Source organism: Centroberyx affinis, unplaced genomic scaffold (genome assembly GCF_046629955.1).
Source record: "Centroberyx affinis isolate AG114_WGS23_722 - 3 ecotype Tasmania unplaced genomic scaffold, CSIRO-AGI_Caff_v1 ptg000830l_1, whole genome shotgun sequence".
NCBI classification, from domain to species: domain Eukaryota; kingdom Metazoa; phylum Chordata; class Actinopteri; order Beryciformes; family Berycidae; genus Centroberyx; species Centroberyx affinis.
Window position 1 is genome coordinate 165,831 of NW_027279429.1, and position 27,886 is coordinate 193,716.

The following is a 27,886-nucleotide window of genomic DNA, read 5'->3' on the forward strand; positions in this document are numbered from 1 at the left end:
TTTACTCGTCTAAAACAATGGAAGTAACGATGGACCCTTTGTTTCTCGCATGGAGCTATTTCCGGAGGCGAAAGTTCCAACAATGTTCTGATATTTGTTCAAAAATATTAGAGGACAGCCCGTACGACCAGGTACTGTTGTGTGGTTAGCCGGGTAGCCTAGCATGCTAACGATTATCTAGTGGAAAGCCTGCTCTCACGTTACTGTGCGGCTAGCTTGCTAAACACGGGCGAGCTGTAGCAAGTGATGTATAATCCTGATTAGTAGTGAAGCAGTGAATCTACCAGTTCAGTTAGCTAACGTTACATTTACTGGTCCTCTGAATCACCAGTCACCTTCCTTGTAGCTGACACTTGTTCCTAGCTACTACGTTACATCTCTTCTCTACATTTTCACTTTGTTTTCCTCCGCCTTATATCTTGCTTTCATTCTTGTTTTGCCCCGTGTATTCAAAACTGTCCTCAACTCTCGCCTTTTCTCTCAATAACTCACTCATGCTGTCTTAAGGACGCTGGCTCCTTGCTTATCTCAGAGGTAACCTTGACTGCTGACTGTGCCTCTCTGTTGTCCCTTTTCATCACTGGATAGTTCAACATTGGTCCTTACTGTAACATGTATACTAAGTGGGTAGACGAGTTGCCCTTTCAAAGCATTTCTATGATTTAACGTTGTGTGTGTGTGTGTGTGTGTGTGTGTGTGTGTGTGTGTGTGTGTGTTTCATAGGCTGCATGGAGTTTGAAAACCCGTGCTCTGACAGAGATGGTATACATAGATGAAGTTGAGGTAGACCAGGAGGGGATTGCTGAGATGATGCTGGATGAGAGCTCTATTGCTCAGGTTGCACGTAAGTCTGGACTCTTTCTCAGTGCTTCAAACTTACAAATTAATTATTCACACGTTTACTCAACAAAATCTTATAGAAGTTGTGGTAAAGTAAAATTTCTTTTGACTGATAAGACTTGGCTCTCTTCCAGGCCCTGGAACATCATTGAGACTCCCGGGAACAAGTCATGGCGGCGGTCCCACAGCAGCTGTCAGGTACTGTATACTAGATGACACTTTTATAAGAGGTATTGAAATTTGCCATTGAGTACATTTCCAGGGAGTGAATAAAGGTAAAGAAATGGAAAGAGACACCTTATCTGAGTTTTTTCCTCTTCATGTTAGGCCTATGACCCAGTCAGGGCGTCCTATCACAGGATTTGTGAGACCCAGCACACAGTCGGGGAGACCTGGGACGATGGAGCAGGCCATCAAGACCCCCCGCACTGCAAGCACTGCTCGTCCTGTCACTAGTGCTTCTGGGAGATACGTCCGTCTGGGAACAGTGAGTAAATATGACCGAAATTTCTTCAGTCGGTGTGCTTTTACCACTAGAGCTCCTAGACTTTGGAAATACAGCACCTGCCCAAGGAGATCAGGCTCGCAAAATCAGTATCTTCTTTCAAATCAGACATTTATAAACTCGATTTTATACAATTGTCCACTGTGACAATAGTGCTGTAATTATGTCTTTCTTTGTAGTGTTTTCTCCTATTTCTTTATATCATTATTGTTATTATTAACAATAACATTGTTGTTGTTGTTTGGCCAATATATAACTTACTTTGTCATTTATATTACTGGACTTGTATATAATTATTTTATGTATTGTTCATTGTTTTTGCGTTACACTTTGTGCTACACTTTTTACTTTCCTAACTGTGAAACACTTTTGTAACTTTGTTTTTAAAAAATACTATACAAATAAGGTATATTAATTAAGTAACATTATTATAACTTGATTATTTGAATCAAAGATATATATTTAGGGAGTTGTTGGATGTTAGAAGCTTTATGTTTCAATTCAAAAGATATGCTCGTGTTGAATGACATTTTGTTTCACTGTTTCCCCAGGCCTCCATGTTAACCAATCCAGAAGGACCATTTATAAACTTATCAAGACTAAATTTGGCCAAGTATTCCCAAACGCCCAATTTATCCAAGGTAAGACTGAGACTGACTTCCAGTTCATGCGAATACATCTGTCCATATTTTTGCTCTTTTATGTGAGGTCAGTAACTATCTTTTCCTTCCTCAGACATTGTTTGAGTACATCTTCCATCATGAAAATGATGTGAAAAATGTAAGTGGCTGTAACAAAGCAAATATTGTTGATCTTGCTTGTATTTACATGACATAAGGAATTAGTTGACATTGCAAGATTGTTGACAGTTTTCCATGCAGCAAAAACTTGTTGTTTTGTGTCCAGGCTTTAGATTTGGCTGCTCAAGCTACTGAGCATGCTCAGTTCAAAGACTGGTGGTGGAAAGTCCAGCTAGGAAAATGTTACTACAGGTGAGTAATCTATAAACTTCTAAATTGTTTTGTTTTAACATTGTTGGTGTAATATCAGATGCTTAGTCCACAAAATATGATTTCTTATTAATTATCGACATAATGATAATTGTCTATGACATTTGCAGACTTGGTTTATATCGAGAAGCAGAAAAACAGTTTCGATCAGCTCTCAATCACCAAGAGGTGGTGGATACATACCTCTACCTTGCTAAGGTAGAAATGGAGATATCATAGCAAACACATCACATATTAGTTATTGTACATATTAGTTGTTGTACAGTAGAAAATCCTGGATGAACTTGTGTCTGTTTTCTAATTGAAAAGGTGTATCAGCGCCTGGATCAACCGATAACAGCACTGAACCTCTTCAAGCAAGGCTTGGACCACTTTCCAGGCGAGGTCACTCTCCTAACAGGAATTGCTCGCATACATGAGGCATGTCACCTTGGTCATCATAACTATAGATTACTCTTAGTCCACTCTAAAACTTAACATTTGACAAAAAAATACACCTGCCATATTTGCTGTCTATAATGTGATGCTTTTCACAGGAGATGAACAACATTACCTCGGCCACAGAGTACTACAAAGATGTCCTGAAGCAAGACAACACTCATGTGGAAGCCATTGCCTGTATAGGCAGCAATCACTTCTACACCGACCAGCCTGAGATTGCACTGCGCTTCTACAGGTCAGAAATATTACATGAATGTCTGAAATGTCTGAAATGTTGTAGCCTATCTGTGGAGTAGATATGCAAAATGGTTTCCCTTTTGCTAGACGGTTGCTCCAGATGGGTGTGTATAACTGCCAGCTGTACAACAACCTGGGCCTGTGCTGCTTCTACGCCCAGCAGTACGACATGACTCTGTCCTCATTTGAGAGGGCTCTGGCCCTGGTGGCCAATGACGAAGAGCAGGCTGATGTCTGGTACAACATAGGACATGTGGCTGTGGTGAGTTAGGAATCCCAGAAAACATTGCTGATGTCTCAACCTCTTCATAGTATGTTCTGCCTCTTTACGTGGTTTGCAGTTAAAAAAAAGAAATCAAATATTGACTGTCTGCCTCGTGCAAATAGAACCCTATCACTCAGTACAAAGTGTATTTTTTCTGTGTTTACAGGGCATAGGGGACTTGACACTGGCCTATCAGTGCTTTAAACTGGCTTTGGCTTTTAATAATGACCATGCTGAGGCCTACAACAACCTTGCCGTGCTTGAGCTGCGCAAAGGTCGTATTGAACAGGTGAAAAACATTTTCAGATATGTAGCTTTTAAGCCACTGTCTTTTTAGAGCAAGTAGTATACTGTATTACAGCTCATTATTAAGTTCACATGTAAATATAAATATGATATTATACTGTTGACACTGTATTAATGATTGTTCCATCTTTTGTTGGATCCAGTCGAAAGCCTTCTTGCAGACAGCTGCATCACTGGCCCCTCACATGTATGAACCGCACTTCAATCTCTCCACTCTTTCTGAAAAGGTAATATATTACTATTCCATTCATAGGAACATCTGAGCAGTGCAAATCCTAATTCTTGTTTCAACATCAAGACTAAAGAGACATAAAGTATGATCTGTATGATACAATATACCAAAGTGATGTTTTTTGTCTGTGTCCAGATTGGAGATCTACAGAGCAGCTACACTGCTGCCCAAAGGTCTGAGGATGCCTTTCCCGAGCACGTTGACACCCAGCAGCTTCTCAAACAACTTCGCCAGCACTTTGCAGTGCTGTGAGTCTCCGATCTGTATGCTTAGGAAGCAAGGTGTGGTGTGAATGATCTAGTCGTCACAGATATCAGAGACCTAACAGTGGCAGGCATTAAACGTCAGGAGATGAGGTTTTCAAAAGTTTGAAAGGTATGAAAGTAAGGTTTGAAAGTACTCAGACACAGATAAACACTAAAGTGAACCTTATCAAACAAACGGTGAGAACAACTTTACTGTACTGAACAACTATAGTGTCATCAGGTTAGTAATACGTGCTCTAAAAAAACACCAAAATCTGGCAATGATTTCCTGGTGTGAGTAAGACCTTTGAATTGCTGCTTGCAATGATTTTGAGGTACTGACATTAATTCGTTTTGGCTTTTACTTATTTATTAAATGGTATCCATACAGATGTATGTAATAGTAATATGTACATAGTAAAGCACTGATATGGTAAAGAATATATTTATTATAGTGAATTGATTGGCACATCTTTCTATAGTTAATTTCATAATGTCAGATGTGTTTTTGGTATTCCAACCTTCCTTGCCATTTTGTAGTCTCGACTAATATTGACATGACAATAAAAAGAATAACAATTGATAAGATGTCTAAAAGTCTCTACGGCAGAGTTGATTCTTCACTCTAACACAACTTAAAACTAAATGTGGTAAAATTACAGTGTTAACTCATAGACCTTGCTGCCATTTCACAAATCCACTTGTATTCACGTCTGCACACGGCGTCGTTCCAGGCCTTGAAGGGATTGCTTCTGGGATACACAGCTGCACAATCCTCATTAGAGTGATCATTGGGTTCTCCATCATTCTAGTACCTGTAGCAAGGGATAGGTTACTATGTAGATATATTATGTGCTTTCCCACTGTAAACAGTATGCATCTCTTCCCCATTACAAATCATATATTATTATGGACTTATAATGATGAAAGACCGGTGTAATAATTTTTTGCTGAATCTTGCTGCAGCCAGTCTAATTGATGGCCACAATTGTAAAGTTTAAAGAACCATCATTTAAGGGGGCTTAATATTATTTAAAATAATAATTCACAAAATGTTACAAAATGTTTCCTTCAGTAATGGAGGGCCTGTAATACTGGCAATTTTCTGATGTTTTTTCATCCACTCATCTCCTAGGTAGTCAATGAGTGTTCATCTCTCCATGGAGGAGAAATTACCTCAGATACCATTTCAAAATCTTCCATGAATTCTTTGTGTCTTGTTGTTTGGATACAGTCATCCAGGAAGACATCACTCTCATCAAGGACGAAGTAAATAATATGATGAGAGTGAACACTTAAAATCCTTTGTTTTTAATAGTAATTAGATTTTGCTAAACCCGCTTAGGGCATGATTGGATTAAATCCATGCCTGGAAATAAAATCCAGGACGATACCACCATTAAGTGGTATGACTAATGTGCAGGAAATTTCATTCCCACATAGTAGAAAAAACGAGTAATTCATTAAAACTATCACCGATCATGTGTCTTTATACATTTTAAATCCGCTTCCATGCCAGGAAAGACACAACACAGAACCATCAGAAACCTGCACTACAGCAGGACATTATTCCAATGATTCCTACAGCCACAACGACAGGCTCTAAGGAATTGTCTCTTGCAGCATGTACAGTATTTAGTGCTTACCCCTCGATCAGTGTTGTTCCATCCAGCCATTTCCAAGTCCCTTCCTCTTTCTCATCTCTCAGCCCAATCCAGAAGCCAATGTTGGCCATGGGTCCTGAGAGGCCTTGATTTATCAACTGACTTATTGACAACTAACAAAACACAGAAATATAAACAGTCAAGTTGCTTTTTCAATCCTCAGAGTAAGTGACACTGACCTCTTCTCAGAGAAATAAAATGTAATGAATAATAGTAAGATATATGCACAAATTGGATTGCATGTATTGTACAGAAATATCAGTTGAATATTGACTATTCCTACCTATTTCTCCCTGCTGTCTATAACTGCCATGTCAGCTCTGTGCCTCTTGCACTTTTCTCTGGCATCATACCAAGTTGTGCGTGTGATAGTGTCAGACAAAGGTAAGTAGTAACAAACGGAGTTCAGAAAAATCCATCCTGGTAAACAATGTCTGCAGCCCTCCTCTGTTGCAAAAGGAAATTGAAACAGTGAATCACACAATCATACAGAAATACAATAATGTGGTATTGGTAGGATTATCATGAATATGCATTTAATAACTTCTGATACATCACAGTGAAAAGAGTCTCACTAATCATTGGGATGTGGGATTGCAATGCTGCATTTCTCTGCTGACTTTGGTCAATCTGCCCTTTGTAGTCATTGCTTCTTCTCTTCTGGTGTATCTTTGAGTTTGGTCAGCTCATTGCTGATGTGTGTTATACCATTAGATGGAAGGTGCCCACCTGTGAGTTTGCTAGTGGTGAAGACATACAATGTTACTGTAGCAATGTATTCACAGTTCCAGCACTGAAGAAGCTGTTGAACTTAATTTATGAATATTTGCAGAATAAGTACAGTGCCCTTCAGAATTATTAGTAACCTAGCAAAGGTAGGCTAAATGCTCTGTTTATGATGAGCACAAAAATAATGGCACATATCCTGTGGTCAAGTATTATATATATATATTTATGTATATATATATGTGTGTGTGTGTGTGTGTGTGTGTGTGTGTGTGTGTGTGTGTGTGTGTGTGTGTGTGTGTGTGTGTGTGTGTGTGTGTATAGATATATATATGTATGTATATATAAAATGATTTAGTGATTCATACAGTTCCACCTTTTTCTAGTCTTTCATCAAAGGTACCAGTAATTGCAAGGATCACTGTATGTCTTAGCACTGACTTACAATAGACTCCCAGGCCAATATCAACTGCTAACAGAAGAGCGGCAAGCAGCGCCAGGCTCACTGCAGCCAGTCTGTAATGTCTCAAACTGGGTCCAGCTCTGACCATGGACATGGACACTAGAGAGAGTGGTAATGGATCATCATCAAAGCTGGTAACTGCATTAAACTGTTAGCAATACAGTGTTATCAAAATAACCAATATCCAAGAGATATTTTACTATTGATGTTGTGCTAACCATGTAGTTAAGCTATACAGTGATTTTAAACAGTAGACTTATTAAATCCATGCAACAGTTTTAATAACTTATTATAGCAACCAACAAACATACATATTAAGCATCGGTTATGGCATGGAAATTATCGCTGTCATATTTTACATATTTTGTCAGTACTATTTTAGAATCTGGTTCTGATTTCAGAGAATTGGTCACAACAAGTTTTTGTTTATGCTATCACATTTTAAAGTTTATTCTAACTTTTGACTCACTATACCTCGGTGGTGTGGGTTAGAATCGAGAGGATGTTCATCTGCACTGAAATCCTCTTGTGTGTGTGTATGTGTGAGAGAGAGCAAGCATGTGCACATGTACAAATATGTGTTACATTGCAGACAGCATTGTTGATGTCTCAACCACTTTGTGGTATGTTCTATGTTCTGCATAAAGTTTGCAGTTGAAAAAAACAAAAACAAACAAAAAAAATATGCCCTGTAAAAAACATCACAAAAAAAAATAAAAACTGGCAATGAGTTCCTGATGTGAGTAAGACCTTTGAGTTGCTGTTTGAAATGATTTTGGGTACTGACATTAGTTTTGGCTTTTACTTATTTATTTAATGTTATCTATACAGATTTATATAATAGTAAAATGTACATGGTAAAGTACTGATATGGTAAAGAATACATTTATTATAGTGAATTGAATGACTTTTTATAGTTAATTTCATAATGTCAGATGTGGTTTTGGTATTCCAACCTTCCTTGCCATTTTGTAGTTTCAACTAATATTGACATGACAATAAAAAGAATAACATTTGATAAGATGTTAAAAAATCTCTAAGGTGGAGTTAATTGTGGTAAAATGTGGTAAAATTACAGTGTTAACTCAGATTTTGCTGCCATTTCACAAATCCACTTGAGTGGATGTCTGCACGGGGCGTCGTTCCAGGCCTTGAAGGGGTTGCTTCTGGGATACACAGCTGCGCAGTCCTCATTATACTGATTATTAGGTTCTCCATCATTCCAGTACCTGTAGCAAGGGATAGGTTACTTTTTTGGACATTATCTGCTTTCCCACTATAAACAGTATGCATTACAAATCATTTATTATCATGGACTTATAATGACAAAAGAGATGAGTGTAAAAAATGCTACAACTGTAAAGTGTAAAATGAACCATCAGTTGTGTGTGGTACAGGCAGGGGAGGCAACATGAAAATGAAACAACAAGCACAAAGAATACTGTTGGGCAGAGCAATGGGCCCCTTTATTGATAACCAAAACCAAAAACGAACAAAGGGAAATCTCAGGGGAGGAAAAAAAATGAGTCTTGAAGGAGAGGGGTCACAAAACCTAAATCTTCTTCAGAATCTTCAAACTCAAATAGTTTTGCCATACTATGCCCGAGGCTTTCAGCCTTTTCCAAACCCCTTCTCCTCCTGGGTGGTTTGTTGCTTCCCCTCTCCTAACTGACTGACCTTTTATATAGGCCAGGAACAATCAAGGTCGGTAATCAGCCCCAGGTGTGACTGTGGCAAGTAGAAGCCATCCACCACTACACCCATGAACTCTCCCCTGCATGTGTCACATACCCTCCCCCTCAACTCCTCGTACTCGAACTGGAGGGTGGAGCACTGGATGACCACAGGGCATCTTTCCTGGAGAGGGCATCTGCATTGCCATGGGCCATGCCTGACCTATGAACAACTGTTGTAAAGCCAAAAACCAGTGTGTGACCAGGCATTAGTTTCTTTGTTCCTGGCCATCCAGACTAACAGGGAATAGTCTGTAACCAGCGTGAAGTGCCTCCCAATGAGGTAGTGTTTGAGGCTTTCCAAAGCCCACTTAATGGCTATGCACTCCTTCTCCACTATTGAATACCGTGTTTCCTATGGAGCAGCTTCCTGCTAATGTACAACACTGGGTGTTCCTCACCATTGATCTCCTGAGACAGGACTGCCCCCAGCCCAGTCTCTGAGGCATCGGTTTGCACCATCATCTGTTGTCCATTTCACCATGGCCGGAAGCTTGGCCTTCATGAGGTCTGTTAGGGAGGATGCTATGGTGGCAAAGTTAGGTATGAAGTGCCTGTAGTAGCTAGTTAGGCCAACAAATGTTATCATCTGCTTCTTTGTGGATATTCAGGCCCAGTTCCTGATGGCATCCAGCTTCTTCCTCTGGGGCTTTACATTGCCACAGCCAATGGTGTAGCCCAAGTACTCTGCCTCCTCCATACCCAAATGATATGTCATCTAGGTAGGTGGCGGCATACTCCCGGTGTGGACAGAGAACCTTATCTATAACGTGCTGAAAGGTCACTGACACCCTATGGAGTCCAAAAGGTAGTATGGCATACTGGAACAGGCCTTGGGGAGTGGCAAAGGTAGTCTTCTCCCTGGAATCTGGTGAAAGAGGAACTTGCCAATAGCCTTTGGTTAAATCCAGGATGCTTATAAAGCAGGCTTCACCAAGCCTGTCCCTAAGTCCATTCACCCTAGGCATTGGGTATATATCAAACTTACTTATGTCATTCAATTTATGAAAATCATTGCAAAATCTCGGACTACCATCTGGTTGTGGAATCATCACAATTGGACTAGACCACTCACTATGTGATTCTTCGATGATGCCCATCTCCAACATCTTCTTCATTTCCTTTTCCACAGCCTCCCGTTTTGCTTCAGGTATGCAGTATATGTGATGATGTGGTGCTGGACTACATCTGTGTGGCCTGGCTTTTCCAAGAACACATCTTGGTTCTTCTGGACCAACTCCTGGAGCTCCTGTTGTTGGGCTGCAGCGAATTCCTCCCTGAACAGTACCTCTTGCACGGGTTTATCTACAGGCTGAGGAACAGATGCTGAACACAACAAAGCCTCTCTGGCGTGCCACTTCAGTAAGTTTACAAGATAAATCTGATACAACTTGCACTTACTGGGCTGCTTGACTTTGTAGTTCATGTCACTTATTTTTTCAACCACCTCCCAGGGTCCTTGCCAGGAAGCTAGGAACTTGGTTTCAATTGTTACCAGGAGCAGGACCTTACTTCCAGGTACAAATTCCCTGGGCTGTGCTCCCTGATTATACACTTGTTGCTGAGATTTCTGGGCCTCGGCCATGTGTACCCGAACTAAGCGCCAGAGTGTCCTCAACTGCTCCCCCATCTCCTGGACATGTTCAACCTGGCTGCGGTATGGCGAGGGCTGCTCCTCCCATGCTTCTTTCACCAAGTCCAGTAGTACCCTTGGCCATCTCCCATAAAGGAGCTCAAATGGCGAGAAACCTGTGGAAGCTTGAGGGACTTCACAGACAGAAAGCAACAGATATGGCAGTAACTGGTCCCAGTTCTTACCATCCTGGTCCACCACCTTTCTTAGCATGCTCTTGAGGGTCTTGTTGAATCTTTCCACAAGCCCATATTTTTGAGGGTGATACACAGAGGTACACAGTTGTTAAACTCTGAGCATTTTGCACACATTCTTCATAAGCTGTGACATGAATGGGGTTCCCTGGTCTGTCAAGATTTCTTTTGGTATTCCTACCCGGGTAAACATGTGAAACAACTCGTGTGCAATGGCCTTAGATGTCATCGTTCTGAGGGGGGTGGCCTCTGGGTACCTTGTTGCATAATGTACCACCACCAAGATGTACTGATGGCCCCACGCAGACTTGACCAGTGGACCCACCAAATCCATCCCAATTATCTCAAACGGTACCGAAATGATTGGCAACGGGACAAGGGGGTTCTTGTAGTGTACATTTGGGGCAGTCAACTGGCACTCAGTATTCTTCCATGGTTCTGTTCACGCCCTGGCCAATAAAACTGGTCTATGATTTGCTCTCTGGTCTGCACCCCAAGGTGTGCAAGAGGGTTAGACATATTCTTTTTCTACTTACACTTTCTTCCCGCCTTTAGGACTTTTGACCCTTCAGCAGCATGCTTCCTCATACATGGGACAGTCACATCCTATTAGCAGGGGAACAGGTATGTTTGGCAGAATCCCCACCCTCACCTCACAAGCCCCCTTTGGGGTGACTAGAGGAATCACCACAGTGGGGTATTCTCTTGTATCCCCATGCATACACATCACTGGAGCTGTTGCCTCTGACTCACCAGATGGGGGAAGGTAGTGGGGCTGGGCAAGAGTCACTCTACTGCCTGAATCCAATAGACCCACCGTATCTGTTCCAGCCAGCTTCACCGGCATGGTGGTAGGAGGAGCACTTTTGTGGGCAAGAAGGGAGGTTACATAGGTGCATGTCTCCCCACGGCTGAATCAGTGGAAGAGGCGGTTGGCATGGACTCCAAGCGCCCAAGACAAGCCCAGGCTAAGTGGCCTGTCTCACCACACTCATAGCAGTACTGCAGGTGCTCCGGTTCTCCTATTGGTCGCTGCCTCGACTCCCTCACCGGTTCCCCTCTTGGCTCAGGTTACAAGTCCTTCGCTAGGAATCGGTTCACCTTTGACGCTCCCCCGTCAACTCTGCTTGCTTGAAGCATGTCAGAGGTCACTTGGTGACATTCCACCAAATCAATTAAATCATCTCATCTACTGTCTGAGGGTTCTGGAGGCTCGTAAACCTTTTTAGTTCATTGGGTAACCCTCTCAAAAACCGATCCATAACAACCCACAACTGTGTGGGGGCTCACCTTGCAGCCAGTAGTGCCAGTAAGTAAGAATTGGGGGTATGACTAATGTGCAGGAAATGTCATTCCCACATAGTAGAAAAAACAAGTAATTCTTGAAAAGTTTCACCGATGTGTCTTGATTTTAAATCCGCTTCCATGCCAGGAAAGACACAACACAGAACCATCAGAAACCTGCACTACAGCAGGACATTATTCCAATGATTCCTACAGCCACAACGACAGGCTCTAAGGAATTGTCTCTTGCAGCATGTACAGTATTTAGTGCTTACCCCTCGATCAGTGTTGTTCCATCCAGCCATTTCCAAGTCCCTTCCTCTTGCTCATCTCTCAGCCCAATCCAAAAGCCACTGTGGGAAACGGGTCCTGAGAGGCCTTGACCAATTAACAGTTGACTTATTGACAACTAACAAAACACAGAAATATAAACAGTTAAGTTGCTTTTTCAATCCTCAGAGTAAGTGACACTGACCTCTTCTCAGAGAAATAAAATGTAATGAATAATAATATATAATTGTATGTATTGTACAGCAATATCAATTGAATGTTGACTATTCCTACCTGTTTCTCGCTGCTGTCTATGACTGCCAAGTCAGCTCCGTGCCTCTTGCACTTTTCTCTGGCATCATACCAAGTTGTGCGTGTGATAGTGTCAGAGAAAGGTATGTAGTAACAAACTGAGTTCAGAAAAATCCATCCTGGTAAACAATGTCTGCAGCCCTCCTCTGTTGCAAAAGGAAAATTGAAACAGTGAATCACACAAACATACAGAAATACAATAATGTGGTATTGGTAGGATTATCCTGAATATGCATTTAATAACTTCTGATAACACAAACAATCACAGTGAAAAAAGTCTCACTAATCATCGGGATGTGGGATTGCAATGCTGCATTTCTCTGCTGAATTTGGTCAATCTGCCCTTCATAGTCATTGCTTCTTCTCTTCTGGTGTTCAAGCTCCCACTTGGTTAGTTCCTGCTGACTGATCTCTCTTGCCAGCTGTTTCTTGGCCTCATCCACGGTTTCAATTGCAGTCATGTAAGTATCTTGGAGTTTGGCCAGCTCACTGCTGATGTGTGTTACACCATATGGAAGGTGCCCACCTGTGAGTTTGCTATCTGTAAGTGGTGAAGACATGCAATGTTACTGTAGCAATGTATTCACAGGTTTAGCACTGAGGAAGCTCTTGAACTTAATTTAGGAATATTTACAGAATAAGTACAGTGTCCTTCAGAATTATTAGTAACCTAACAAAGGTAGGCTAAATGCTCTGTTTATGATGAGCACAAAAATAACAGCACATATCCTGTGGTCAAAAATAAAAAATAAAATAAAATAAAAAAAAGTTTCTTGCATTTGAATGCATCAGTGCACTTGGCTAGAGGTAAACTTAGGTAATTTTGTATACTGAGCAAATACATTTAAACAATGTATAGAAAATAATTTTGTAATTCATACAGTTCTACCTTTTCATCAAAGGTACCAGTAATTGCAAGGATCACTGTATGTCTTAGCACTGACTTACAATAGACTCCCAGGCCAATATCAACTGCTAACAGAAGAGCGGCAAGCAGCGCCAGGCTCACTGCAGCCAGTCTGTAATGTCTCAAACTGGGTCCAGCTCTGACCATGGACATGGACACTAGAGAGAGTGGTAATGGATCATCATCAAAGCTGGTAACTGCATTAAACTGTTAGCAATACAGTGTTATCAAAATAACCAATATCCAAGAGATATTTTACTATTGATGTTGTGCTAACCATGTAGTTAAGCTATACAGTGATTTTAAACAGTAGACTTATTAAATCCATGCAACAGTTTTAATAACTTATTATAGCAACCAACAAACATACATATTAAGCATCAGTTATGGCATGGAAATTATCGCTGTCATATTTTAACATATTTTGTCAGTACTATTTTAGAACCTGGTACAAATTTCAGAGAACTGGTCGGACAAAAACACCTTGTTTATTCAATCACATTTTAAAGTTTATTCTAACTTTTGACTCACTTTACCTTGTTGCTGGAATGGGTTAGAATCGCGAGGATGTTCATCTGCACTGAAATCCTCTTGACAAATCAATTTGTTATATGCACCATCAAAATGGCTTTCTGAATTTTCTGTGCTCTCCATTTTGACTGTCTAGATGAGAGCAGTCATATGAGAGTGAGATGAGTTGTCAGGACATTGCCCTGTGTCAACACTTGCAAAATGAACTTGCTGAAGAGAGGTTTGTGTGTGTGTGTGTGTGTGTGTTTGGGTGGGAGAGAGAGAGGGAGAGAGAGAGCATGTGCACATTTACAAATATGTGTGTTACGTTGCAAACAGCAAGTCAAGTTCATTTGTTAAATATTTACAGAGGGTGAATGCAATTTCTGCTCATTTTCTCATCCCTAGAAGAAATGATTTGTAATCTTTTTCAAGCTTTATGTATGAGATGTGGTTCTGAAGTGGCACTTTTGATTTCATCTCATCAAATGTGTTGATTTGTGGAAATATATGAAATACATTTTCTTCTATATATTTTGTAGCGGTGAATCCACTGTGCTGTGTAATCAACTCATCAGTCAGTATTTAGATATTTGAATGGCTTTGTAAAATTACAAATTGGAAGTCAATAGCCACAGAAAAAAGCTTACTGTGATCCTATAATCATTTTCTTGTCTCTAAATTATCAATAACTAAAAAAAAAATAGTTACAAGTTAGAAGCTGCAGAGCTTCAAAAGCATGAGAGAGTTATTCACTTTGGAGTTTCAGTGCAGAAAACAACAACAGTAACAGCATAAGAATAATATCTATAATAAAATACATAATTAAATATGAATCATAATATGAGGAGTATAGTGTAATAGCTGTCAAGTAGACCACTCATAACCAAGATTACTGACCTAAATGTATAGTAGGATGATATCTTGTTAAATATTTTAATTGTTCATCTGGTATTCATTTTTAGCTATTGTATTTTAATGTATTATTACATCAGTGCATCCATACAATACAAAAATATATGCAGAATAAAATATTAACTTTACAGTCTATAAAAGTATTTTATTTTTATTTTTTTTACATTTTATGTATTCATTTCATTCTTCAGTAATGTTTGCTGTTTCTCCCTACTATCTATGACTGCCAAGCCATTGCCTTTCCTCTTGTAGTTTTCTCTGGCTTCTTGCCATAATGTCTTTGTAACATGTTTGAGGAAAGGAAGTAGTAGCACATTGAGCTGAGAAGGGTTCATGCTGTCAAACGGTGTTTACAGCTTTCCTCTGTTGGAAAACGACATGGAAACAGTTGAACAGTGTGGGTGACCGTGTTACTCACAAAAGTGGATGCTATTTTTCAATGCATTGCTATACTGGAAATAGAATCAGGATGGCATACCGCAAAGGAGAATATAATTCAGGAGTTTTTTTCTCCTGCTGTATTGTCTGGTCACTGATAGGGACACACGTCCGCATCATCGGCAATGTACTCTTGTTAAAAAATCCTATTCATATAGGCTTACCAATATAGTCTATAAATTATACTAATACTACTGAGTCTTGAGCCATTTTCACCAAATCTTAACATCAAATTAGTAAAGTATAATAATATTACTGCATTCGCCCAAATAAAGGCATAATGCGTCAACCTGTGAGGACCGTACTGTAAGTATTAAAAAGTACGGTTCGTACGGTTTTCAAAGATTTTGTCCCATCAGCTCTATTATTATTATTTTTTTTAGTATTAGTATAAGCAAACCACGCGTTAATATCGAGTAAATTGTGTTTTATCTTGTGTGATTCCTTGTGTTTATTCTGGATGACAAAAAAGGGGTGTTGATTTTTCTTGATCAACCAATGACAGCGTCCAAAGAGAGCATCATACCTAGCAACGGGGTCAACCAGTTATGGGGAAATCAATTTATTACATTTTTAATAAATAATAAGTTTAATAATAAGTTTTGAGATATCCTGCTGACACAGATAATCTAACAGGGGTGAAAATATAACACATATGACAACTGACTTTCCTTTTTTCTTCAGTATAGAGATGTCATGTCATGTTGCATAGCCAACATAATATATTACGTTTTTTAAGTTGATGCTAATTGTATTCTCAGTTGTTCTGATTGCTATTCCATTTTTCTGGCATTATTGCAGTATATTATTTTCTTACTAATGTGCTGACCTGTACCTGTACTTACAGCTATTATCCGTATCTGTTGTAGATAGTAGGAAACAGAAAGAAGAAACACCTGAGAATTGAGGGGAAGTTTGAACTGTTCATTCTGGATGCAGGGATTATTTTCAAATATATATGAAAATATTAACAGGTCTGGGACTTAGTACGAGTATTGTGATGTTGATCCACTGGTCACCTTTGGTTTTAGTCCACATGGGAGAGTTATTTCAAATGTTCCTCCATGAACTTCCATTTGCAAGCGATTCCTGCAGTGAGTGGCCATGGTGAACTTCCATTTGTTATGACTCCCACACCGTGTGTGTGTGTGTGTGTGTGTGTGTGTGTGTGTGTGTGTGTGTTTTCTGAGGCTTCTTCAGTATGTGTTGTCCTACTATGGTGTTTTATTGATATGTGGCCTTTTCATACCTCAGGTGGCAATCCTCTGCTAAAATGTGACCGGGAAAACAAGCATCAACTGCTGCAGAGCAACTATTGGATACTAACACTGCAGATTGATCTGTCTGTTTCTTGTTCTTACATGTATACCAAGAGTGTGAACATTTGACAGTTGTCAAACATAACATGATATGGATCATCGACACCAATAACTTCTTGAGCAGGACTTGGTTTATTTTGAAAGATTCTGAGCAGGAGGACTTGGTGCTGTCTCTCTACATACAATTACAATGATTTGCTGTCAAGCTGAAAAAGTAGCTGAAAAAACCTCAGCAAAATTAGAGATATTTTTAAACTTATTTTATTTGTTTTATTAAGACAGTTATAACGTGTATTATACACAAACACAATTTCATTTATTTTTTTTTACTCATTGGTTCCATCTCACATATCCAGTTATATCGATGATGGTGGCATTTCCCATCATACCACGTCTTCTTGGGATCGCCCCTGGAGTAAATAGCAGCACAGTTCTCACCCTGTTCTCCATGGTTGTTAGGTTCGCCATCTATCCAGTACCTTGGATAAAGCAAAGTTATTCAGACAAAAAGTGCAGTTTCACCATTTTGGTTTGTCATCATGACATGGCACCGCATACTCTCATGTGGCTCATGTGGCAAATCTGTAGGAATCATTAGTAATCCATAATCCATAGCGCATTAACACTCTGTGAGATACTGCAGCTCTTACTGTGGCTCCAGCTGGGTCACATTGTTGACCCAAACCCAAGTCCCCTCTGTCTCGATGTCAGTGAGGCCGATCCAGAATCCATTCGCCCACCAAACTCCACTCGGACTCACTCTTGGGAGGTTGTCGGTCATAAGTTGCTGTGCAAATATATAAATTGATATGTTAAAGGGGCCCTATTCTAGAGTTAAAATTTTCCTCTATTTAAATACATATATGATTAAAGATGTTTAATGTAGACATAGTTAAAATCAGATTTTGTTTTAGTGGTTAAAAGTTATTGCATTTTCAAAAATTCAGGCAGTTTAGGACAAACTCTCTTGTTCAGCTCACTAAACAATTGCTGAAATCCTTCCAGTCCAGTTCCAGTCTGTCACATTAGGAGGTTGACGTGAACATTTTTTCCCAGTCTGCAGTTTGTATTTATGGTAAATCTGATATGACTGCAGCGTCAGAGAACTTGAAATTTCTACTAAAATGACGCATATCTAATACTGCAATATACTCAGTTTGAGGCCATGGATGATTGGAGAATCGGATGTAGGCAGGTCTCATTGCAGTGTGGGTGATATTGTGTTGAAAAGGACATGTTTGGGTGTTTTTGAATGTTTGAGGTTCCATTAGCCAAGTGGGATTGTATCAGAGAGAAGCGCTCCCTGCAAACTGAGAGATACAGTATGTAGCTGTACAGTAGAGTAATTGATGAAATTTTGATCATAAACGATCAGGATGATGGCAAAAACTAGAACAATAAAGCCCAAGTTGAAAATTAACCAGAATTCTCCTTTTAAACACTTCCAAGACGTAGCAACAAGATGTCATCCAGTTCTTTCACTTCTGATGACATGAACCTGGCATTATAAATACCTGTTCAACTGAACTAGATTTATTTGCAAGACACCATGAAAAGCATTATTCTTATGTGTGATAGTATATTTGAAAATAAAATCATGAACACTGAATATTATGGGTCCTTTAAATCTGGTTTATATCAGGTTAATGTTAAAGCAATTGGGCCTTACAGGGCATTGCAATAAATGGTTGCAGCTGTGATTGCAGTGTTTCCTGACTAAATAACTAATAGGATCTTACTATTCCCATTTCAACTACAGCTTACCTGTTTTCAGTTCACATAGGCTCACAATTCTTTACACCCTTTCCCTTCCTTTGTTTTTCTCTTGTATTCGACCCACCTGCTCCTCCCAGTTATCGATCACAAGCAGGTTGGCTCCACGACTAATACAGTCCGCTCTGCTGTCTGGCCAGTTCTTTTTGAAATTGGACTCAGGTTCAGAAAAGAAATAACAGGATGAGTTAAGAAGAATCCATCTTGGTAGGCAACGGCCACAGCTTTCCTCTGTTGCAACAGCAGAAAGGAAAAAGTAAAAGATTTCTTGTTACCTTGGGTGTATTTTAGTATTCTCTCTAAATTATCAGATTAAATACAGACTCTGCTCATGAACTATAGTATAATTCTGTCTCACCAGAGGCAGATTTATTGGACTGCAGTGCTGTCCTCTCTGCTTGAAGTGTCTCGATCCGGCTCTGAAGGACGTCGTTGAGGGTCTTCTGATGCTCCACCTGCAGTTTGAGCTCCAGATGGCTGGCAATCTCATTCTCCAACGCTTTCTGGGCCACCTCTTTGGCTTTGATCAGATCGCTGTGGTTGCTACGGAGATTGTTCAGCTCAATGGCTAAGGGTTCTACAGCTGAATGGGGAATCTGCAGGTAACCCTCACTGGCTTTGGTACCTGAGGACACAAGAAACTCACCATCACAAAGAGAATGAGGAGCAACGACTGTGTGTCGAGCTTCATTTCTCAAGTCTATCTCACAAGAGTCACTCCAAAAAAAGCATTCTGCCCTTTTTGAGTTTTTGCACATTTTTGTAGGCCTATTTGTTAGGCGTTTTCATGACTGAATTACATTCAAAGTGCTTTATTCTGTCAAAGGAAAATATAGAAATTTATGTGAAAGTATAAAATTCAAATATGATTTCTCCATGGACATTGTAAAATCGGACAAGAAATGCTCATTGAATATACATTAACCTCAAGTTTGGACTCAGATACCATGAGTGAACCATTTCATACTGGCTGATTACTCCATGTTCACCATACACCCTAAAATCTTCTTAAAGTGTATTAAAGGGACCTAGTCTTGGATTTACTCACAGGAAAAACAGAATTCAAACAATTCTGAAAATAAATCAGAAATCCGACTTACAACTTAAAGATGATGTCTGAGTAACATAATATGAAATGTTTAACAAATTTTTGCTAGTGTGGCAATTTGGCTCAAATGAAACAGGGTGTTAATACTTTCAGAAACTAAACTGCTGCTATTTGAATTACATACTTTGACATAATAATCTTGTTTTGCATTGAATTTAGATTAAAAATAACTGTAAAATGTGCAAAAAGCCAGGTGGGATATATATTTTTTTTTACTGTAAAGTGTATATCAGCAGTGTGATATACAAAAGTATTTCCAAAGAAGAGGGAAATGAAATGACCATATTTTTTGGTGAATAGTCATACTCACAGTAAATCCCAATAACAGCAGCAGCTAACAGCAGACAGGCGTTCAGCAGTCCCAGACCCAGTACAACCAATCGGTAGTGTGGAAAACCAGACCCACCTCTGTCTGTGAGCACAGTCACTGAAATTTGTTGCATTTCACATGAGTTCAAATCTGTATGGTTTACCTCAAATTTAAGTCAATGAAAAAAAGACATATTATTGCATGAGACCGGAGTTTGTTCCATCACAAACCATTCAAATAAACTAAAGCGTATATTACAGGGCGACTTTTTACCTTATGACATGCAAACTACAGAGATGTTCATGATAAATATGATTTTAAAGCCACAAACCTAGATTTTTTTTGTGTTAGTGTTAGGGTTAGTTTTAAAGCCCAGATTACATTTGAAGTCGATTTTTAGCCACACTTTTCATTCTTTTTTAACATTTGAATTATAACAACTCTAGTTTAAATTAATTACACTTATACAACAGCATTTATACAGGACCAGTTACAAGGAGAAAGAGAAAGAAAGACAAAAGTTAAAGGAAAACTGGAGCAATAGAAGCAGGCAATATGTCAGACAATGTAGAAGATTTGATTTTGAAGTGGGTCATACCTTGTCCAAATGTTTGACGCTGTGAGTGAGATCCATCTTTGCTGAAACTATATTGAGAAAACTTTCCTTTAGTTGTTATTTTCTGCCCATGTTCTGAACTCGACTGTGGATTCTCCATTGCGCTGTTTGCTGCAAGTTGTGCCCATTGAGCTGTTTACCTGCTCTTTCATATCCATGATAAGGCTGAGTGTGTGTGTGTGTGTGTGTGTGTGTGTGTGTGTGTGTGTAGGCCTAGTCATCCACTTTATTAAAGGAGAACTTTAAGGAGAACAGAATGTTTTTGTGGTATTTGTTTTTCTTTTTTTTATCTTTATTAAAAAATCATTGAACAGATTTTCCATTGGGATACAAATAGATAACAGTATTTCTCATTATGTTCACGAGTTATTCAGAAAAGAAATTGAAAAATGAAAAAAGACTTCAACATAAATTCAAAGGTTCGCAAATGGTTACATAATTTTTTTTTAAAGAATTTCATTGCATTCTAATAGTTATTTTATGCTTTAACCTGCAATAAACGATTTCAGACCCTGTAACCAATCCTGAAACAACCAAATAGTAAACATGTGTCCCGCACCAGTGATGTAGTTCCACCCTTGGGTCAGTCAGTGATTGCTGAGTGTATTTGAAATATGAGTGAAATTGTAGCATTTTCGTATGGGACAATGAAAGGACAGATTGACCATATATTTCTGTTGCCTACTCTCCTCAGAATTAGGCTTACAAGTTATATCTTGAAATGTAGTAACTGTAATTGTCCTGTTTTTACTCAATACAGTACAAAATAGAACTACAATACGCAATAAATACAATCCGTACATTACACAATGTACACTACAATACAATTTATAATACAGTATACAATATAACATACAACACCAGGAGCGTGAGTGTTATGAATAATATAAATGCTAAATGATAAGTGATATATGTATTGCACAGTAGGTAAGTGGTAATATGATATAAGTAGTCAACACTGAGGCACAGTGGTAGTGCAGTGATGAGTGCAATAACAGTACAACAGTCCAACAACTGTACAATAACTACAGTGTCTTGTGGTTAGAGGTTTGCCCAAAAATACTCCTTTGACTCTCACTTCAACACATCAACCCAGTCTGATGTCTCCAAATGTGTAGCGTGTGTAGACTATTATGTTACCTATGATAACTTTAACTGTATTGCTTTACCACTGAGTCCCCATTCATTGTCCCCCACATTGTATGATAACTTTAACTGTATGACCTGCTTTACTCATTCATTGACAATGAATGAGTCCCCAGTCATTGTCAATGCCGCCCCCTAGTGGCACAAAGTCAACATTACAGTGTGACTAACTAACAAACGAACTAACAAACTAACGGACGGAGACCGATCCCCCCTTTGGTGGGGGACAACTAACATGCTACGTGGAGATTTCCGTGAGATGTAATATTATAAACAAATAGCCACACACGCGGGCCAGCTGTGTTGTTTTCACTTCTTTCCTAAAGCTTCTTGTCAAAGTCGGCCCGAGAAAAGGCGAATCGATGAAGCAAGCAAGTAAACGTTTTCAACTTGTAGCTAAACCTGCTACCTACCTCTTCACTTGTCATTGTTGGACATGTAACCTTCTGCGGGAGAAAAATCTGGCAAAGCGAGACTGGTAACCGGCAATATTTCTCCGTAGGTACGTTTATTTTAGCCATTAGCCTTTATGCACGGTTTGTCCTTATGGGCTTCCATCGCAGTAGCTTTGCTGTGTGTGTTTACAAAATGTGTTGCGGTTTCTGTCATCCTAGTGGTCAGAAGAAATCGCTTAGTGTAGCTTTAAGTGTTGTAATTCACTTTCTTGGTGGTGCCACACCCATGGTGCCACATTCCCCCACACTTCCTTGTCTACGTCCTACATTTCCCAGAATGCCTTGCAACACCCCCCAGAGAACACCTGAGTTTGTTGCATTCCGTACAAAATATCGGCTATTGGTGACTTCAATCGAAAAATATCGGTATCTGCCTGTAAAAACCCATATTGCTTGAACCCTACTTTAGTATTCATGCAATGAATCAAAGAGCCACTGTTGTCTCCATACATTGTATTTATTTATTGGTGAGCAAAATAACATATTAACAGAATAAATGGGATCTATTGCAGATTACCAGGTGCTGATTTTGTTTGAAATTACACATGATGTCTCTGATCTTGTTTGACATTATGCATGACACTTCCTCATGGAGACTAAACCACAGCCTGGGAAATACCGCCATGAACTCCAGAGCTGTTGGGCTCCATTTCACATAACCATTCATTTTTATGGCTTTCACATTTTCCATCAAACCACGTCTTCCTGGGACTGCCCCTGTTAAAAATTGCTGCACAGTCCTCACCCTCCAATCCGTGGTCATTAGGCTCCCCATCTATCCAGTACCTAAAACAAAGATAACGTTATTTTTTCTTTATCTATTTACTGTCTCATAATAAATTGTTGGTAGTTATCAGATGGGAGGATCTCAATCTATCTGTCTTCAAGCAGTAGCAGAGGTCATTAACAGGGCACCAATGAAAAATCTGATTTGTCCGCTTCTCTTCACCACAGATGGTCTAAATGTGTGCCTTAGACAGGTTTTTATCTCTTTCTAACAGGATTATCCACTAGAAAGAGATTAAAACCTCCCTCTCTAAAGAATGAAAATATGCTTATTTTGCATGTGCATTGATGAATACTTAATCATACATGTATTCAGACAGCTGTTTACAGGGTTTATGATCATCCTTGGTGCAGCAGCTTTAATCAAAGCCTTTGATACTGATTATCACAGCAAGTAACCCTTAAAGCTCTTACCCTCCATCCAGCTGAGTCACGTTATTTATCCATACCCAAGTCCTCTCTGTGTGAATATCCGTGAAGCCGATCCAGATTCCCTCTTGTAAGTCCCACCACGGTTTACTGGAGGATGCCACTTTTGGTAAGTACTCAAACAGCATTTCCTAGGTAAAGAGTAGGGGTGAAACAAGGACATTAATCCCTTACTTAAAGCTGCACTACGTAAGGCTTTAATGTAAAAACACACCCATCTTATCAGCCTAAATCACAAAGTGGGGCTGCAACAGTGAAGAGGGTCCCAAACTGATGTTACACCATAGTGATTCAATCTATACACAGTTCATGAAAGCTTCTACATTTGCTGTTCTAGTGTCGGTTAGGTCTTTCCCAGGAAAAATTGTTTTACATGTCAGCCAGCAGCAACAGCGGTTTGTTCTTAGCACAAACCTACTGGCAGATGCAAGTTATTAAAACTGTATTCAAGTGTGGTACTTTGTTACTCTGTAATGTACTTAGTTACTCTGGCCTCCTGGTAAGCATGCACAGAAACAAGAGGGAAAATTCAGCAATGATTTGTTTAGTGATTATTGTCCTTTGAAAATTTTCTATTCTCAAGTTTGTCAGGTTTCCTTGATAATTAACATTTTGCAGCCTGTACAATGCTTATGTCAGACCTTTTCCAAGCCGCTGGTACACATATAAAGACAAAAAACATCCTATCTTCCCACCCTTTCCTCTGCTCCGAGTTTCACCTCCAGTAGACTGGACCCACCTGCTCCTCCCAATTATCGATCACAACCAGGTCGGCTCCACGACTAATGCAGTCCGCTCTGCTGTCCGGCCAGTTCTTTTTGGGAATGAACGCATACTTTGCATAGAAGTAGCATGATGAGTTTAAGAGAAACCATCCTGGCAGGCAATGACCACAACTTGCCTCTGTCACAAAAAGACAATGAGGCAAAATCACTACAAGAAACACATCTTTTTAGATTTTAGGTGCTATTTGAATTTAATCCAAAAGTGTAGTGAGTGAAAAAATGATGCGGTGTCTCACGCAGATCAGATGTATTAGACTGCAGTGCTGTCCTCTCCGCTCGTAGCGTCTCGATCTGGCTCTGCAGGCCGTCGTTGAGGCTCTTCTGCAGCTCTATCTGCAGTTTGAGCTGCAGATGGCTGGCTCTCTCGCTCTCTAACGCTCTCTGGGCTTCCTCCTGAGCTTTCATCGCCTCGCTCTGCATGGACTGAAGTTGCTTCAACTCACCCATGAGCTTTTGTTGGGAAACATATTGTTCACCGACTTTGCCACCTGTGACCAGAGATAAGTAGGTCAATATGTGATTAAATGTATACTGTAGGTTCTAATCAGAAAGCAAGGTCTTGGTTATTGATGATGCAACTGTATTTCATCACTTCACATCATGTAAGTTATGTTACCGCAAGGGGAAATAGAGTTATGTATGTTATGTAGGCTGATAAATGATGATATATGTCCATAGCACTGTTGGGGCCGCTCATGAATTGAATTGAAAATGCATGGTAGCCTACATTCCAATTCACTTCCTGGAGTTGGAATTTTAATTGGAATGTGAATGTCACCCAGCTCCAAGAAAACAAAACATTATACTATATGTTTTCTATGTAGGCTACATAAATTATCTTTCTATGTCAATCAGAGCCTTAGGTAAGGGTGTCTTTATAGATAAGGAAAAAATATCCATCCTCTTATATGCAGATGACATCGTCTTAATTTCTGAGACTGAAGGAGAATTACAGCAGATGTTAGACCTTGTCCATAGCTGGTGTCAGGATTGGAAACTGAACATAAATGTTAACAAAACAAAGGTGGTGCATTTTAGGAACCCATCAGCTCCCTTAACTTTGTTCAGATTTTCATGTGGCCCTTCACCACTAGAAGTCGTCAAGGAGTATAAATATTTGGGGCTGATCCTAACAGAGTTTCTAAACTTTGACAAAACTGTTAAGCATCTGGCAATGCATGCAAATAGAGCTCTGGGTGCTATCATAGCCAAATGTAAATCTATGTGTGGCCTTCCTTTTACATGTTTTACCAAACTGTTTGAATCTCTGGTTTTACCCATTCTGACATATGCCGCTGCTGTTTGGGGTTACAGAAGCTACTCTTGTGTTAATGCTGTCCTTAGCCGACCATACAGATTTTATTTAGGAGTTGGTAAATACACCCCAACTGCTGCCATACAGGGTGATATGGGTTGGAAAACAAGAAAACACAGCAACGCCAGTGGTCATGTATTTTCAAGAAGGGTTAGATGGGGAGCCTAATGACCACGGATTGGAGGGTGAGGACTGTGCAGCATGCCTGATAGTCGAATCTGTAAACATGTGTTTCTGTGGGCTTCCCAGTTGACTAAGGTAAAAAATTATAGGTACACTGTGAGAACTTTTTTTAGCTCCTTGCATATGTCCCACCTTGCCCGCACAGATATAGTCTATTCAAGAAATTACTGAAAGAATTTTGACATTGCAGTGTCAGAGAGTGATGAACAAAAATGGTTTCAGTTAATAAATAAAGCTGAGGGTAACAAACTGCGTACTTATTGCCTATTTAAAAGTGCTTTTGATACAGAGCCATATGTACAAAGTATCTTATCAAGGCAGCACAGAAGCGCCTTTGCTACATCCAGATGTGGAGTTGCACCTTTAGCTATAGAAACTGGTAGGTACACAAACACCCAGCCGATAGACGGTTCTGTACCTTATGTAATAATGGTTCTATTGAATCAGAAGCCCATGTACTCTTACACTGTGAACTCTATACAGACAGAGTACGATGATTTAAATAAATTGTGTGTAGTTTTAGCTGGTAAATATTGTATCAACGAATGTGCCAAAGCTTGCCACCTCATCCTCAACAGAAGACATTCATTCATGAGTGTCTAAATTTTATAACGCAATACTAAGATTGTTTTATATTCTTTGTGTTTGTGTGTGTATTATGACCTCTATTTTTCGTGTGCATGTGTATGTATGTATATGTATATCAATGTATCTGTACGAATGTATGTACTTATGTGTGTGTATATTTGTGTGTATGTACGTTGTATATATGTATATATATATATATATATATGTTCTAGTATTTTTTTTATGTGTATTATTTTTAGCCTGTGTCTCATAACTCTAAATGAGTGGTCCTCAACCTCCTTTTTTATTGGGGTACTGTGTTTGTTGCTCTGTTTGACCTGTATGTTGAGGAGTGACACATAAATAAAATTATATCTATCTATCTTATAAAACAAACATTATGAATCAAATAAAAGACAGTTAAACAAAGCATATACATTCAGTCATAATGTATGTATAATGTATGGATTACATGTTATGCATCAAATACCACCTGAAAGGAACCTTTAACATTTTATGATATCCAGTATTGATAATATATAACATTCCCTGTAATGTCAGATATGTGGTAAGAAAAAAAACAAAACATGGAATTTCACAGAATTTCATTGAATTGAATTACACCTCCTGAAATTCCAACTCAATTCCTATTCTGTTTAGTGTATGTTTTTTTTTTTTTTTCAAATTCCAACCACTTCCTCAGTTGAATTGGAACTGATGAGTTCATTCATGAATTGACCCCATCCGGGTCCATAGATCAATTCATGAATTATTGGTTAGTACAATGTAATCCAAGGTGACTCCAAAGATAGAGGAGTGGAGTAGAGCTACAGTGGTTTTCTCTGAACAGTTGTACTCACAGTAAATCCCAATAACAACTGCAGCTATCAGTAGAATAGTGCTCAGCAGTCCTAGACACAGGAGAACCAGTGGATAGTGTGGAAAAATGGACCCAGGTCTGACTGTGAACGCAGATCCTGAACAAATACACATACAGTTTGGTGTGAGCTCAAAGTGGATTTCCAAAAGCATGAGGGTTTGAAACTGTGTAGACCTTCCTACCTTTATTTCTCGCGTCATGGTGGAATGCACGTCCACCTGTGCTGTGTTCGTCATTTGAAAACATATCTGGATTTTCTTTTGCTTATCAGAATTTTACTCTGGAATCACGGGTGTTTACCAGGCCTTTTATCTGTTTGAAGGCTGCAATGTCAATATTACAAAACCGTGTGTGTGTGTGTGTGTGTGTGTGTGTATGTGTGTGTGGAGGGAGAGGGCCATTACTCACTACTGCCTCTCTTCTAAGTGAGAATTTCTTCTGTAAGGATTAAGAATTTTAGCTGCTGTGTTTTTTTGTTGCGCGGCAGCTAACTGCTATAGGGTTTAAACCTTGTATGTCCCTACTGGGCCTAATGAACTACACTTCTTACACTTGTGACAAGTAGGGACTAGAGAATGAGAAAGAATGGGAAGTCTGGTTCTCAAGGTTGGCTCTGGGGGCCTTTGGGGGCCCTTGAGAGGGCTGCAGGGGGTCCCAAAGGAGTACCCAAACCTTTTCATATCAAGGACCCCCAAATAACTCTGTACAATGTTTTATCCTACTAAGGAATGATATCTGAGAATATTTTTGTCAATCGATATGCCTTTATACCCACATTAACAGCCTATACTGTAGGTGACACTTATGAACAAAATAGTATCTATTATCTCATTATGCCTTCTTCTAGGAAGTGGGCGCCCCCGGCACCCCTTCAAGGACCCATGGTGGTCCCCGGACTCCACTTTGGGAACCACTGCCCTAGCAAAATTCACATTACATTCACTAGAGGTCAGCACAAAGAGAATGTATGAATATTATTTTGATGAGAGGTTTCACTCCCCACAGTTCTCCACAAAATGATACCTAACAACAGAAATCTTATCAGATGGGGTTCCTTGGGGCAAAGCTGTTATCACATGGGGGA

General features: G+C 39.5%; 2 protein-coding genes and 1 pseudogene across 6 annotated transcripts; 1 reads left to right on the plus strand and 2 right to left on the minus strand.

Moving 5' to 3' along the window:
• ttc8 (tetratricopeptide repeat domain 8) lies at positions 1-4,599 on the plus strand. 5 transcript variants are annotated; one of them, XM_071520875.1, is made up of 15 exons: positions 18-131; positions 508-534; positions 724-844; positions 975-1,038; positions 1,168-1,327; positions 1,897-1,986; positions 2,081-2,125; positions 2,252-2,337; positions 2,466-2,553; positions 2,665-2,775; positions 2,892-3,031; positions 3,121-3,295; positions 3,465-3,587; positions 3,748-3,831; positions 3,972-4,599. In XM_071520875.1, the coding sequence occupies exons 1-15, from the start codon at positions 18-20 to the stop codon at positions 4,086-4,088; spliced, it is 1,545 nt and encodes a 514-aa protein (XP_071376976.1). In that variant the 3' UTR covers positions 4,089-4,599. The 5 variants fall into 5 exon arrangements, with proteins under 5 accessions (XP_071376975.1, XP_071376978.1, XP_071376979.1 ...); XM_071520874.1 differs by lacking the exon at positions 508-534 and having other exon boundaries at positions 1-131; XM_071520877.1 differs by lacking the exons at positions 508-534; positions 3,748-3,831 and having other exon boundaries at positions 1-131.
• A 146-nt stretch (positions 4,600-4,745) lies between these two features.
• Positions 4,746-7,028, minus strand: LOC139645224 (C-type lectin domain family 4 member M-like; annotated as a pseudogene).
• Positions 7,029-8,006: 978 nt separating this feature from the next.
• On the minus strand, positions 8,007-13,921 carry LOC139645229 (CD209 antigen-like protein C). Its single transcript, XM_071520897.1, has 6 exons — positions 13,804-13,921; positions 13,309-13,425; positions 12,644-12,901; positions 12,343-12,506; positions 12,054-12,187; positions 8,007-8,163 (listed from the first exon to the last, which is right to left on the minus strand). The coding sequence occupies exons 1-6, from the start codon at positions 13,919-13,921 to the stop codon at positions 8,007-8,009; spliced, it is 948 nt and encodes a 315-aa protein (XP_071376998.1).
• Positions 13,922-27,886: the final 13,965 nt, after the last annotated feature.